The following is a 16,203-nucleotide window of genomic DNA, read 5'->3' on the forward strand; positions in this document are numbered from 1 at the left end:
CATAAATGCCGTCCTGGGCGTCGTTTCGAAAACTGGCCGGCCCGCACTATTTTCTGTTGATGGCTTAACTGTATGTCCATCATTTCAGCAGTAAAAAATTCCTAGCTAGAGAAATGATACACCTCCGTCTTCCAACGTCATCCCTACTCGCAGACAGAAAAAAAAAAGAGCATGCTTCCTTTTATTCCCCACCCACCATGTTTGAAGAAATCGGCGAAGCTCTTTTCAACAGCACGCAAATGCTATCTTTCTTTGCACGCAGTATCTGACTGGCCCCTAGGCTGCTTCGACGAACCGGACTTCACACACTGCACACCCTACAACAAGTTTCCGATGTGGGGATTCTTTGCCAACGCAGGGTACTGCTTGCCGTACCAGGGGTGCAAGAGGACCAATTACACGTTCCCTGATTGCACGTCGTGTATGACAATATGCGGTCGTAAGTAAGATTAATGAACACTAGTTTAGGTGAACAATGCTTTCAGAACTTTGCGGCTTCAAGTTTGCGCTTTCTTGGATATAAGTTGCCGGAGTCCCATGCAATCAGGGGATTATTACAACGCACAGGCATATACACTGCGCATAATTATTAGAAAGTTGAACACAAACAGAGCGTTATGATAATAACAGACAAAAGAATGCAAGGCACAAAGCGGATTCTTGTATGAGGTATGATAAATGTCATTTGGCGCCGTAAGTAGACGGTGAAGCCGAACAAGGATTACGAATATTCTACGCCAACTCTTCTGTTACCAAACTATCTAGGGGGAATTGACCACTGATCATGCTGCTGTTATGATTTCCTTCATCTTTGTTAAGTGATTCGCGTGTACTTTGTTGGTGCTGCTTTTTTTTTTATCTTTCTGTCACTGCTGGTCCTGTATTCGTGTTTTGATAATGTTTTTTTGTGTCTTGTCGATGCCTGAGGTTTTTGTTCCTCGAAAATTGAAAGAAAAACCTCTCCTGTTATGGCCTTAAAGTGAGGGCTGCAGTATTCTCAAATAAACAAATAAATCTATGAATATCTAATCACTGTTTAAACTTTTGTTTCACTGGTCCTCGGTCCTTCCTTCCTCATTACATTTTTTCTGAATGCGTGAACAAACCGGAGATGCCATTTCAATATCGCTTTTTGCATTTGCAGGCCACGAGAACCCGAAATAATTGTGCGAACGGTACCTTGAGGTGTGGTACGGCAAGATGGGCTGAGGACAACCAGCATTCATCGAGTTCGCTGTGCATTGCGTGTGTGGCTCTCACATCTGAATGGCAACCAGGGGGAAGAAAGTGACAATAAATTATTTTTTTTTATTCTCGACGTTGAAGCTGTACTGATGCAGTGTGATGAGTGTGCAGGCGCGGACAAAAGTAAACGGAGCACGCAACTGTCTTCGAATATTTTTCACGCGTCACCTAACTGAAATTTCCAGCAGTGGACGCGCATGCTGGTAGAGGAGGTCGGTGGGCTTTCTTGTAGACAAACAACGCTTCTTCATTACCAATGGAGAAAGCGTGATTGCACTTCGAACGCAATAGCGTGCTCCGTTTACTTATGGCCGCTCCTGTACGTATCCTTACCGACATGACGCGAGCCGAACCATCCATTTGTCTGGCCTTAATTACAAGTGTTTTCTTACCTTTTGTACAAAGTGAAAACACTCTCATGAATCTCAGCGCCGAAACAGCCGAGATCTCGGAGCACGAAGCTTACTTTCCAGTAAAGCTCACCGGAGAAGATGGGATGAGGCAGAGATTAAGACGAAAGTAATGGAAAGGGTCTTAAGCGGACATAGCGCCCGCATGGTTTATCCTACATGCGGTAATGTGGGAAACGGAGTGAAAGAAAACTGTAGAGCCGGGGGGGGGGGGGGGGGGGGGAGTTTAGTTGGTAGTGTTAATCCACCATGGCCGTGGTTCCGTTGAGGCAAATGAAATCACGGGGGGAAAAGCGGCAGCTGAAGCTTGCATATTTCAGGTGCCTAAACGGGGTTTGATGGTCCTCTATGCTCAAATCGTTTAAGGTTAAATTTCGGGAGTCACCCGAGCCAAAATTTTCGGAAGTGAACCGGCCCGAATGTGGAGGTCGCCACCGTGCCGGGCACGGTCAGTTATGGTTGGACATCAATTTTGGTCCAAATAGGTCGTGGATTTCGGTGGTGGCTCGGCTCAAATTATTGCCGCTTGGCGTTACAGTTGCTATGGCAACAACCGATGCATTGTATGCAAGACTTTTCCTCGGTTCTGACGATCATACGAGCGCCATGCTTCACATACTGGATGTAATGAAATACAACAATCCTACTGCAGGCTTCAATACCACAGTAAGGTTATTTGCAGAAGCCATTACTTGTTCGTGATGCCAATTTCCTTGCGTACCTGACTCAACCTATCGGATGTTTACTTTTCGACCCCGATTTTCGTCTTGATAACCGCGAAAGATACGTTGGTGAGGTCCGCAAGTGGACAGTACGTCAAAGCGAACGTTTTAATAAAGAATTCAAAAAACGATTAACCAACCTGCATATTAATATTTAGTTTTAGTGCGAGACACCGTGCAACAAAGCCGCCGAACCCATTTTTAGATAGACTATATTTGGACATGCATCTCCTCGATTCCTCGATATTGTGGAATGGATTTGCAGCTGCTTAAGCGCCACTCTAAACACAAATACACCTATGTAGGAATATAAAGAGTACACTGTCCTCAAGCGCACTCGCTTAAAAGTTAGTGCACTAGAGGACAGCTCTATTTCCTTTCTCAGTACAGGAAGCACTTCAAAAGCTTCATATTCGCGTCAACCTCAACGCGCTCAAGCCGGCTTGCGCCGGCGAGCACTCAAGTGGCGACAAGAAGCTCGCAAGAAACTGCTGTGGAAAGGATTTATTGGCAACTCTTGTGAAAGAGACCGCTTTAGAAGGCACAGGAGGTTTTTATTTTTTCATTTTCAGAGTCAGATATCGTGATGGGAGATGAAGACGGTGGAGTGTACGCTGCCCGACGAACATGAACGCCGCAGCGAAGGCGATGTATGCAGTTCATGGCAAGCGCTGAATGCAGTAACATTGCACTATCCAGATGGAGGAGAACAAAGATTCTTCTGGCCCCCTCATAGTTCTCGTGAGGAACGGAAGGAAGTCTTGCACGACACGCGGCTCTCACTGCATGCAGGGCCAGATGAGAGTTCAGAAGGCGCCACGCCCGATGCATGAAACAGCCCGTCCATTCGGTGTGTGTAGAATGGGAAAGCCAGAGCCAGCGCACCTGCAGACACAGAAGGCAAAGTAAACGAATTGACACTAACAGGTAATTCGCGCGCGCACTCCGACAGCATCCAACCAACGTTACTATAGGCCTAACAAATTTATTCTGCGGCAAAAGATTAAGTCCCCCTGACATTCGCCCTTGAGGTAATGCGAATTTCACAGATAGTTGGCGTGCGCAATCGGCAACGAGTTACTGGACGTTTGCCCTGTGGCGACGGCCAGGGGTGAGTCGGGGGGGTACGGTAGGCATGAGTGACGCAGTCGCTAATCCATCCATAACACAGTCTAAATACATAAGCGGGTGTGGTAAAAGTAGCCCGGTACACTAAGCAGTCAACGGGTGCGGGTGTGGGGAGTAGGGCGTTGGGCGTTGGGTTGGGTTGGGGTTTTGTAGTGCCTAAGAGGATTTTATGCCTCAGGTTGAGTGTGGCAGCTGTGCAGGTTGTATTTACATTACATGGGTCTAAGGGAGTGGATGTATGACGACGCGACCTCACAGGATGACACCCAAACAGCTAAGTGTAAGTGTAAATGAAAAGAGTAAGTGTAAATGTAAATGTAATGTACATGTAAATGTAAGTGTAAAGCCTAAGTGTAAATGAAAAGAAACCGAAGTAAATAAAAGCCCTTAGAAGCGGGCTTAGTCGGCAAGCGAAGATATTAACAAAATAAATAATGAAATGCAACAATATATCAAACGTAAATGTCAGGAGAAGAGAACAAAAGTAAGAAAAGGGTGAGTGAAAGAACTTACACAAGAAACTGGAAAGTTGACGCTCGGATACTGAAGTGCCGGTTTCAAGGAAGTGAGAGCCTCGAGAAGACGAAGGCACGGCAGCTACCTGAAAAAAAAAGAGTAAAACATATGAACCAAAACAAGGCGGTTGCAAACGACACATTTATACAACGCAGAGAGAGAGAGAGAGTAACCCTTTAATGGAAAAGAAGAGAATTTAGCATGCGTCTAAAAATCGCTGGCACGCTACTCTGCGTGGGAAGGGAATTTGGGATACAACGAAGAACTCGCAAATAAAGCTCATACATACAACGCTAGTAAAACAGACGACTCCTATCAATAGCTAATCAATTTGGCCTTAACAGAAACACAAGGTCTGTAAGCAGTTCGCTCACTTGGACACTCGAGGCCTCGACGCGCCGCCTCGCGTCGTTGTTGGGCGCGGACGGGGACTGGTGAAGGCGGTAGCTCTATACACCTCGTCGGCAGTAGCTCGGAACTCGTACACTGGAGCCCTCACAGCGGTGACGACGGTGCGGAAGCAGCAGGTCACCGCGTTGATGTCCCACAGGCGCCGACGATAGGGGCCCTCGTTGCGCTGTCGGGAAGCAGCAGCGTGGAGACAGTTGGTGTCTACGTCCAGTCGGTAGGCCCCGGGAAGGAGATGAAGCCCGCTTGCCGCGTTGCACCACCGGCGATTAGAATGGTATTCTGCACACGTCTTCAATGAGTTCATGTGGCGCGTCGTAGTGGAATATCAGTTTTTCTTTTACAATCCTTGCTTCGCCTTTCCCTTCTGAGCACGTTCTACAAGTCTTGTTTTTTCTTTCTAGTATTTATTTAATCCAACCTTGTGCTCTAACTCACGACAGAATGAAGCACGCCGAACCTCTCTATGCACTCGAACAGAAAAACTGAAAGGCTGAGATATGAACATAGGGTTGGAATACGTAAGAAAATAACAAAGGCAGGGAACGAAGGAGCGAAGTAGACAGATAGAGACAAAAGTACTTTAAAGAAGAAAGCAACCTTGCACACAACAAAAGAGCCGGACTGGCGTCTACCTTGCCTGGTCAAGAGGCCCCCTTGAAAGTATGCAGAAGGTGTTAATTAGCATATCAGGAGATCAGGAATAACTGCACTGAAGAGGTCCGTTTGTGTTTGAATTGCACAGGCTTGGGTAAAACAGTTTGCAATAAATGAGAGAATGACCGATTTGGATCAAATTGTTGTGTAGTTTGTAAAGTAACGCCAAACATCTGGGCATTCTACTGCACGTGCACAAACAACGATGAAAGGCGAAATCTATGAAAATGAAAAGGGAAACGCCTTTAGCACGTAATGATGTTACCATAATGATGAGGTTATCAAGAATATTTCGAAGACAAAAGTAGTGCTTGTTGTTTGAATTCTGACAATAACTGCAGTGTAGGTGTAATACATGTATGACACATGCAAATGCGGTGAAGTGTAGATAAATTCTGGAGTGTGTGGCCGTAAGTGCGCTGCCTGCAGCTGAGATGGGTGGAATTAGTGCAACATGGGTGACTGATAGCAATACGACTAAGCAGGACGGAGACAAACGCGAAAAAAAAGAATTTATATGGAACTAAGGGTGAACAGATCAAGTGTTACGTTGACCATCAACTGTTGTAGAATAACAACAGACTTGGGGTAAGTAGGTAAAGCTCTTGTGGAGGGAGGAGGCATACGTGAGGCAGGAACTGAATATCTTGCGTGGTGAATGGATACCGGACAGGGCCACAGATCCGAGCTCGTACTTTCCAAGGCGCCTCCGAGAACCTAAGTCGGCGCATCTGCAGAGACAAGTGGAAAGCGTGGATGTCGTGCGCATGCTACATATGCTTCCGACGGACACTCTGCACACTTTCCTTACAGTCAGGAGCAAAAGTGGCATGTGTCATGCGAGCTTCGATTCATTTGCACTTACCGCCGTACTCCTGGTGTCAAGAAAGCTGAAAGGAAGGGCGAAGCAGGCAGGGAACGTCTTGCGTCGTGCATGGATGCCGGACTGGGCCCAAAGATCAGAGCTCGGACTTCCTGAGTCGTCTCCATGCTGTCCGGGTCCACGGGAGACCGTAAGCCGGCATACCTGCAAAGATAAAAAACGAACCTTCACCAAAGGCAACCATAGACGGAAACGACTGCACAGCGCGAACAGACAGAACGCAAGAGAACACACACACATGCCCTGAGTTCTCTTCCATACCGTCTGTTAGCGCTGTTCAGTCGTTCCCATCAACATGCACCAGCCAGACCGATCAAGCCGTCTTCTTGTAACCATGGATGTCGTGAGCATTTCATAGTCGTCCTGGGGTTACACTGTGCACCGGCTGTACTGTCGGAAATAAACGTGGCTTATGCCACGCGCAGTTCGACTGAACTACATCCTCGGCCCCCTTCAGCGGCACCTGGCGATGATACAGACTTGGAGGGTACCACTTTCATCTGCAGCCATGTCAGTTTTCTCGTTTCGGTAAGTCGACGTCCTGCTTACCGAAAACGCAGAAAACGACGCTGCGATGCAGTGCAGTCGAAGTACCCGACAGTACAGCGTTTGTGACGGGAGGCAGCAGCAAGGCGAGCCAGGAAGGGACTATCTTGCGCGGTACATGGATGCCAGACCGTGACTTCTGAGCTCGCACTTGCTGAGTCGGCTCCGTGCTGTCTTTATACAAGGGAGACCCTGAGCCGGCACATATGCAAAGATAAAAAAGAACCTTTGCCAAAGGAAACCATGGATGGAAACAAGTGAACAGAGAGAACAGACGGGACAGAAGATAAGAACAGGGACATGTCATGTGTTCTCTTCCATCCCGTCTGTTAGCACTGTTCACACGTTTCCATCAACATACACCGACCAGTCTGACCAAGCTCTCCTCTTGCAAACATGGATGTCGTTAGCATTCCAAAGTCGTCCGGGGGTCACAACGGACGACTTATACTGGCTGCACTGTCGGAAACGAACTTTGACTAAACTACATCCTCGACCCTCTCCAGCGGCGCCTGGTGTTGAACCGCCTTAGGGGGTATCGCTTTCATCTGCAGCCATGCCAGTTTTCTCGTTTCGGTAAGTCGCGGTCCTGCTTACCGAAAACGCAGAAAACGATGCTGCGATGTAGTGCAGTCAAATCCCGACAGTACAGAGTCTGTGACGGGAGGCAGAGGGTGCACGAAAGGAACCTTGCACGACCCGCAACTGCCATATCGGGCCAGTTGTCATCGCGGGTCGAATGCGCCAATGCCGTTGGATCACGTGTGAGAACGCTGGAGCTAGCGTACCTGCAAAGAAAAAAAAAGATGTCAGACACGCGAACATATCGCAGTTGCACGTATACTCACCGTGGCAGCAGAGTGAGCGCGACTTAAGTGCCGCGGGGCTGAAAATAGTGAAAAAAGCGAACCGACCTTGGCTGCAGCGGAAACACGATGTGCTGCAGACCGCAGGCAGCGTCCATTCTTCAGAGTTGCTGGACGAGGTTGGCGGGAATTTCCGAGCGGCGTGTACGGCCACAAACCACATGTCGCTCAAGAGAATATACGCGCCTAGGCGTTCGACGACATGGTGGCTTGGTCGCAACGCCGTTCGGAACGAGTTTTTGTTTCGTGACGAAAACGGCAGTGGGCTCTCACATCTAAACCTGCCTATTGTTAGCTAAGCCTAAAGCTGTATACGCGCCCCAAATTCTAGCCCACCACGCTTCCGTCACGAACAAAAAACCCGACTGCGACAGCCCATGAAACCTATGCTCTACATGCTGCGCTTGCTGGTTATTATCCAATAGTTATTAGTTTAGTAGTTTATGGGGTTTAACGTCCCAAAGCGACTGAGGCTATGAGAGACGCCGTAGTGAAGGGCTCCGGAAATTTCGACCACCTGGGGTTCTTTAACGTGCACTGACATCGCACAGTACACGGGCCTCTAGAATTTCTCCTCCAAAGAAATTCCAGCCGCCGCGGCCGGGATCGAACCCGCGTCTTTCGGGTCAGCAGCCGAGCACCATAGCCATTGAGCCACCGCGGCGGCGGTTATTATCCAATGCTCGCGGAAACAGTGCGAGTGAACCTTAATTCCGCTCTAACAGCCTAGAGCAGGTTTCATGGACACATTTCGCCCCCGCCGCGAGGCCTTGCCCCGCGCTCACCTTCGGTGCCGACGGCCTAGCTCGGAGGCGTATTCCTAGTCAGTCGTCGGTCGGTCCTGAGTGCAACGGCGTCTATGCGTCTCCGGTAGACGGTGATAACCACAGCAAACCACTGGTACCGGGCACAAACTCACATCCAGAAGCACTGCCTCTTGTACGGAGAAAAAACGTTCTCGCGGCGCGCACCAACGAAGAAAGAACGGCTGTCTCTGCCGATCGCACTTTTCATCCGCGAGTCAGCAGATTGCGCATGCGCGTTACTGTCGGCTACAGGTCTTTTCAAAGGCGCTCTGTGCTGACGCACTTATCAGCGATAGAAAATTTCCGCCTGCGTGCAGGGGCCGGGGAGAATGACAGTGCACTGGGCCACGCCGCTGTTTCCATAGGCAGACGGCTTGTCGTCGGGTTTCTTTAGGCCAGATTTTTTCTTTTTGCTTTCTTTGTCTGCCCCTGGCATGACTCGATGAAGTGATATCAAGATTGCTTTAGACGCACAAGTTTCGCCATGCATGCGCATTCTAGAGCTTGGGCGACGTTTTCCGAGTTCCTGCTATCCGGCGCTTAAAACAGACTTTTTAAAGGAATAGGAACTGTTTTCGCATCTCTTCGTGTTAATTCAAAGACCTAATGTGTTCCAACTTGCGAAGGGTGAACGAAGCGCCTTCAAAAACCACACAGACAGTTGTGCTTAATGCATCCAAACGGCGAGACACTACACGTTTGATTTTTCTGATTTCTTCTTCTGCACCGGCTAGGCTGGCCGTGCTGTTAGCTCTTGCACGGATGCGAACGCGAAGATTTGAGGACGAAGACACAGAGACAGGCCTGGCGCAAACTGCCAACTGAGTTTATAGATAGTATTTACTGAGTTTTGATGCATTTCATGCACCAAGCAGGACTCCGATAACGTGGCCATCGCCTCAGCTGCGTTCTTCTATAGGGATGATCAGCATTCGTCTGCGCGTCAGTCAGGACAATAACATCATCCTTATCATCAGCCTGACTACGCCCACTGCAGGGCAAAGGCCCCTCCCATGTCTCTCCAATTAACCCTGTCCTTTGCCAGCTACGCCCACCGTGCCCCTGCAAACTTTTTAATCTCATCCAAACGACAAACAATCAAAACAATGGTAACACAGTTGGCTGGTGTCCTGCGCCTAGCTGTTTGGCGTAGACCGGTTGCCAAGACAGCAATCTTAACGGCTGTTGAACGAGCGCTTGTGCTCCTAAGTACTAGGACACATTTCACGACTTTGAGGCCGTTGTCGCCACAAGAGGTCGCATCATGAGTACAGCTAACTGGTCTCATCTTCACATTCTTCCTATTCCTGTCTCTTCCTACTCCCCTCTTACCCGCCGCAGTGGTTCATTAGCATGTATTGGAGTTCGGTTGCTGATTCCAAGGTAGCGGGTTCGATCCCGGCTGCGATGGCTTTATTGCTATGCAGGCAAAATAAAAAAAAAAACGCATGTACTGTGCGATGTCAGAGCACGTAGAAGAATCCCAGGGGGTACTTCGGATACAGTCGATGGAGCAGCAGGCCAGGCTGTGAACCTCTCCACCTTTCTCCACATTAAAGATGCCTCTTCCTCGCTCTAGTCTGGCTGCGCATTATTCTCTGTGTGCGCCGTCTGTAACTGTTTTCAAGGGAGCGGTTTCACTCTTCTGGTGAGAGGGCTAGTCGCATGAGCTCTTCTTGGGGCGGATTACGGTCGCACCCCCACAGGATGCGTTCCTTTCCTGCTTGAGGTAGTGCACAGTATTTACATCTTGACACACTGTCATGCTTGATGATAGCTAGGTGCTAGTCTCCTGGGACTCAGCACGCTTCTCGACTAAGTTTTTAGTGTTATTGCTAACTGCCAGCTCAAACCTGGTGGAAGGGCAGCCTCATCCAAGGGACCCAGCTACGGGGATGCGGGGACACCTATTTCTGCGAAGGAGCAGACTTCGAAGCAATGGTGCCCGTGGCGCCATCTTGCACCCATCAGAGTAACGAGCTTTCTTCAGAGTGTGGCCTCTGCGATAAGCCACGGAAGTACTTTATCCCGGAGGCCATGCTACAGAGGAAGTGAGGGAGTGTATGCGCGGTTGATTTAAAACCATTTTATTGACTACGTTAGCAATGTTCGACACAAAAAACATTGTTTGCACGAAATTGACGCAGTTTCAACAAGTTCAGTTTCTGTCTATCGCAATAAAGCGTATATATTGGTGCTTTGTACTTTTTAAAAAAGATTTGTAACGTCTCAGTGAAGGACGTATCGACTCTTTTTTGCTCGGTGTAGATTTTGTACAATAGTGTTGTATTTACAGAATCGTGTCATGTTTTCTCTGGCAGTAATGTTCACAAATTGTGTTGTTTCTTTCTGTTTAACGTACCGCTTGTACTGTCTGCCCTGGCCTTTATGTATTAGGGGGTGCGAGCTTGTCAAGCCGCCCACAAGGCAGCTTTTGTCTCTCACCACCTCGTGTGCTTTAGTGCGTGGAATAAATGAAATGAAATATTCGTTTCGGGTCGTTTGCTTTCATCTTTCTGTCCTCGACGGTAGCTGTGCTCAATTGGTGAGCGAATTAACTTTGTTTGGTTCTCTCTGGTGCGAAGCAGCGCAAGACATCATCAAAAACGCGGTCGTACGGCGATCAAGAGAAGGCCATGGTCGTGACTTGGCTGTATTCAGAGCGAAATTTCAAGCAGTTTAGAGCGATATTTCATCGTCGATTATTCCACCGCTTGTGTCTGCAAAGATGGCTAAAGAAGTTTCAAAGTACAGGCACCGTAGCACGGGCACGCAGATTTAATTCTGGGAGCTCCCGCTGGGGCACTGGAGATGTCATTGAGGGCGTGTTCGAGTCGGACCCAAGGCTTTCATGTAGGCGCATTGCGCTAATGTTCGAAGAGCAACCTCGACCGTGAGCCGGACACTAAGGAGAAAATTAATGCGATCGTATAAAGTTCGTTGCGCTGCACGACCTGACCTACCGCGACCTGACGCAGCGGCTGCAGTTCTGAAGAGCGAGACAACAGCGAATTGCTGCTGGCCCTGGCCATTTGCAGTTTCTACTTTTCACCGATGAGGCCGTGTTTTACCCTGACGACGCAGTGAACAGTCAGAACACGCTCATGGGGTCTCGAGAGAACCCTAGGTTCATTACGACACGCACTGTGCACTCCCCGGGTGTGGCAGTGTGTTGCGGAATCTGGAGGGAAAGAGTCATGGGGCCGTTTTTCTTCGGCACTATAGTCACTGCAGAAACTTACTTGCATATGCTTGAAAATGAGTTCCTACCTGAACTCAACGCGAACCATATGCAGATGGAAATCTGCATTTTACAATATGACGGCGCACCGGCACGTCATTCGGCAAAAGTTCGCGACTGGCTGGATCGAAATTTCCCTCAACGACGTATGGGTCACGGATCCACACATATGTCCTGGCCTCCAGGCTCACCTGACCTGACGCCCTGCGATTTCTTCGTGTGGAGTTTTGTGAAATCTATCGTGTGCAGCATGGGGACACTCAGCACTGTTGATGAGATGAGAGTGCGTGTTGAGGATGCGTCCACCCGAATTGACGACTCCATGCTGGAGAATTCCTTCAACGGATACATCAAGCGCATTGAAAATGCATTGAAGCAAACGGCGGACATATTGAATGCTGACCTCAGCACAGTCTGAAGCACTGCCTTATAAACGGCCCTTTTCAGGGCCAAACAAGTCTTGCCTGGCAAGAGGTAATGCCGAACCGCTGCTCCGTACCCTACCCTCCACAAATAAACCAGAACAAAACACTAACAACGCAGACGGCGTGGCATAACAGCTGCTTGCAGTCTCACTTTAAAATACCAAGAACATTTATTGCATGATAAAGTTCGACGTTATCATAGCGTAGCCAGGGCTGTGGCATGTTGCAAGTTGCGCGTCCGTGCCGAGGGTGGCGCCACGGTCGAAACGATTGCAGCGATCCTGGTATCGGCGGTAAACGCAACTCAACGTTTCTAGATAAAGACAGTTGGGAAACTTCGCCGGCGAGCCAGGGAGCAGAGCGGCCCCACGCGATCGCCGTCTAGGCGGTGGCGCTGCGGTCGCTTTAGGATGAGCGCGTCGTCTGCTACTCCCAGCTCAACGTTTTTAGATAATATTATCAACATAAACTACGAGGAGGGAAGCGGTACGTCATGTTTATCTAAACCGCGGAAAGAAGGGCTTCGAGTTTTTTTCCGATATTTACAGCCAAAAGCTCAACCTCGAGCATCCTGCACTCACGTACCCCAGACGTAGAGCGCACGCGGACTTCGCAATTCGTGGATGAGCGCGGCTAGAAGCAGCCGCCCCCGGCGCAGACGATGCGAGGCACGAGCTAACGTTAATCATTCGCGCAGAAATCGTGGCCTCTGAGATCAAGCGCCATGTTAAAGTACCGATGGCTGAGCTGGTCACGGAGGCCATGGGAAAACAAACGCGGTACTCCCAACACCCGAGAGATGGCGCTCGCATCTCTTTGAGATTAAATCGGCGACAGAAAGGGGCCGCATACCCGGAGCAAGTTTCCCAACTGTCTTTATCTAGAAACGTTGACGCAACTGCAGTTAAGCCTAACAAAAGTGAAATTTTTCGACCACTATCAATAATAAAAACATGCTTATGAACTAAATTATAACCATCCATAGGTATTAAAAATAAGATATCAAAGAAATTAGTTGCGAAGATGACACCGCGGGTAACGCAGCAGCAGACGACAAGCAGACGACGCCCGGTCAGCCGCGCAAGCGAAAACAGCGACGTCGGCGACATACGCACTGCAGCAGCGTCACTGGCGTCATGTCGAGTCACACAGCGAGCTTTTCTTGGAGTCTTTATACTAAGCACTAGCACTGCAGCATATTATGTTGTCCCCAACCCGATGCAATGTGATTTCTTCTGCACGAGTCAAAGGTTGAAAATTTTCGCTGCCTTTCTCTGCGTGTGTTTATTCATAGCCACAGAGTGATGCATTTCAACACATGTCAGATTTTTACTTCCCTGCTATTTACCTGAATCTCTTACAAAGTCGTGCAAAAACTTATATTCAGTCATGTAGCACTTCATTATGTATACTGTACCTACCTTGATACCTTTTTTTTATCCTCTAACGCGTGTTGCGTAAATCAGAGAAAACCGAAAAAAAAATTCTCTCGGCTTAACCGCGCGTTTGTTTGGGCTCAAATTTCGCACAGAGGTTGCATTTGGTGGTCAGTTTTGTTTTATACTACATTTAGGTGGGGTACTTGCTTGATTCGGGCAGAATTTTTTGGAAATCCCCATCGTATGTTTCGACGACGATCCAAAACTGAAAGACATCGCAGCAATGGTACCCGTAGCGCCATCTCGCACCCACCGGAGAAACCCAGCTGTGCTAAGTGGAGAGCTCGTTTCTCCGATGGCTGCGAGATGGCGCCACGCGTACCATTGCTGCGAAGTCTTTCGATTTTGGTTCTCCGTCGCCACAGACGATGGGGATTTCCAAATAATTCTGCCCGAATCAGGCAAGTACCCCACCTAAATGTAGTATAAAACAAAACTGACCACTAAATGCAACCTCTGTGCAAAATTTGAGCCCGAACAAACGCGCGGTTAAGCCGAGAAAATTTTTCTTCGATTTTCTCTGATTTGCGCAACAGTCGGTATATATTATCTGTGCGCTCATGTCTTTTAGGTTTACATAACGGCGGTTTTTTATTTTGATTTTTAGGATGCCTGTTACTGATACTGCAATGTCACTGATGCCTATAATCACTTTTTGAACATCGATTGTCACTGCTGATGTTCTTTCAATAAATTGTTCTTTGTACAAAACCATTTACGCTGTTCGTTCTCGAGCGAGCGCAGCTTAAAGCATTCGCGCCGCTCGCCACCATGCATCATGCTACATCAACAGGAACATCGAAATACAAGAGCGAGTGAGTAGATTCCGTAAGTACTTAGGAAATCAAGCGTGAATGCAGCGCGGGAACAGTTAATCACCAGTATTTACAAAGCTTGGATTGAGCTAGCGGCCACCAGCACCCGGAACGCGCGTACAGTGCACTATAGCGCGAGCAACCGGCCACAACCAGCCGCCTAAAACGCGCGCCGCCATATTAGATTTTTGATGCGTTTACCGCCTCTCCCAGGTGCCGCCACCATCGCTTTCGAAAAAAAAAACGTCCCCATTGGCTCTATTGCGCTAGACAGAAACTGAACTCATTCAAATTGTGGCAATGGCGTGCAAACCATGTTTTCTGTGTCCAACGTTGGCAACGTGGTCAAGAAAGTGCTTTTAAACCAACCGCGTAACCTCCCCACCCTCTTCGGTAGCGTGGCCTCCGCAACAGAGCGGAAACGGCCATAGCCTCCTATATACTTTCTGTGCCTGTCAACTCCGCGCTCCGCGGCCGTCGTCGCCGCTCCTCCTCCCTTGAGAAGTTACGCCGCTGGCTGCCGAGAGATGGCGACAGCGACGTTGGGGCATCCTCGCGAGGCGAGTGCCGGGTGCGCTGTGTTGACAGCAGCCCGGATAGCCACGTGCTGTTGATCTGTCGTTGTTATGTGGGCTGTTTTGCAGTGTTTGCAGTATTAGAGTGCTTTTTTTAAGCTTTGATTATTGCCACGTCTTGAACAGTTTTGCAGCGCTTTTTTTAAGCTTTGATTATTGCCACGTCTTGAAAAACATCCGCTCTCAGTTCCTTGCACGCGACCTTGGAAAGAAAGGAGACGTTTCGTCATCTCACTTGAAGAAACTCTACGAGATGTAAAAAAAAGATAGGATTGTAAAACCTGTGAGGAGTCTAACGAGAAAACATGTTTTTCCGAACAATATTGAAAAAATTAACGTCTAACGAGCTGTCCAAGTTTTTCTCCAGACGTTATCATCTGCTCAGGAGTTTTTGAAAGAGCACGCAGGACAGAGCTGCCATACATCATTTGCCTATGCGGAACCAACAACTACTGCACGACACCAGCAACAAGTGCCAACATATCGAGCAAAATTTCCCTGACGCCGGGCACTTTGACGACAAAAAATGATTCCAGGCTACAATGGCTGGAAGTTACATTTCCGCTATATATCGACCAACTAAAGAAAGATGCAACTTATCTTCGTGCCTTTTTCACAGCCGAAACGTACCAGGCCCTTCTGCTCACAACTTACTCGACTGCTTGCTGCATTCGCTATCTGGTAGCTGAGGAGAAGTTCTGTTTTGTACTAACGCGGAAATTCAGCAGTGACCCAATTGAAGCGCTATTTGGAACCTGTGACACGCAACTTGTGACACGCAACTTGTTCTTTTTCTTCATGATATACACGCATGCCTAGATCGTAACATTCCCACGGATTCAATATTTCTGGATTTCGAAAAAGCATTTGATAAAGTCCCACACGCGCGCCTAATTCTTAAACTGTCACGCCTAAACCTTCATCCCCTAGTTCTGGATTGGATTCGAGCCTTCCTTACTGATCGTTATCAATTCGTTCATGCTAACTCACACTCGTCATCCCTCTCCCCTGTCTTGTCTGGCGTCCCTCAGGGGACCGTTTTAGGCCCTCTTCTGTTCCTTATCTACATAAATGATTTACCCTCTAACATCAGATCTAATGTCCGACTCTTTGCTGATGATTGCGTCATCTACCGCCCAATACATAATTCCTCCGACGCCACCATTCTTCAAGAAGATCTCGCACGCGTCGAAGAATGGTGTAGTACTTGGCTCATGTCCCTAAATAGCAGTAAAACGTCACTTATTTCTTTCCATCGCCGGCGCAACCACCGTGAAAATACTTATACAATTCTCAACAATCCTATTTCGTCCGTTGACTCATACAAGTATCTTGGTATCCATTTAAGTAAAGATTTAACCTGGTCGCATCATATTCACCACATCACCAATTCAGCTAATCAAGTTCTAGGGTATTTGCGCCGTAACCTATCATTAGCTCCCCCTCCCATTAAGCTTCTTGCTTACATAACTTTCATACGTCCTAAACTTGATTACGCATGTGCTGCATATGATCCCCACT

General features: G+C 48.4%; 1 protein-coding gene across 1 annotated transcript; it reads right to left on the reverse strand.

The window, feature by feature from the left end:
• Positions 1–4,391: 4,391 nt before the first annotated feature.
• LOC149332279 (uncharacterized) lies at positions 4,392–6,306 on the reverse strand. Its single transcript, XM_089557505.1, has 3 exons — positions 5,952–6,306; positions 5,670–5,817; positions 4,392–4,598 (listed from the first exon to the last, which is right to left on the reverse strand). The coding sequence occupies exons 1-3, from the start codon at positions 6,074–6,076 to the stop codon at positions 4,392–4,394; spliced, it is 480 nt and encodes a 159-aa protein (XP_089413631.1). The 5' UTR covers positions 6,077–6,306.
• Positions 6,307–16,203: the final 9,897 nt, after the last annotated feature.

Source organism: Amblyomma mixtum, chromosome 8, assembly GCF_055824585.1.
Source record: "Amblyomma mixtum isolate Tamu chromosome 8, ASM5582458v1, whole genome shotgun sequence".
Classification (NCBI taxonomy): Eukaryota; Metazoa; Arthropoda; class Arachnida; order Ixodida; family Ixodidae; genus Amblyomma; species Amblyomma mixtum.

Coding starts and splice junctions, on each gene's coding strand:
- LOC149332279 (XM_089557505.1), bottom strand. CDS start 6,076: ATGGAGACGACTCAGGAAGTCCGAGCTCTGATCTTTGGGCCCAGTCCG. Junction 5,818..5,951: donor TTGACACCAGGAGTACGGCG/GTAAGTGCAAAT, acceptor TTGTCTCTGCAG/ATGCGCCGACTTAGGTTCTC. Junction 4,599..5,669: donor GCTTTACCTACTTACCCCAA/GTCTGTTGTTAT, acceptor GCTTCCCGACAG/CGCAACGAGGGCCCCTATCG.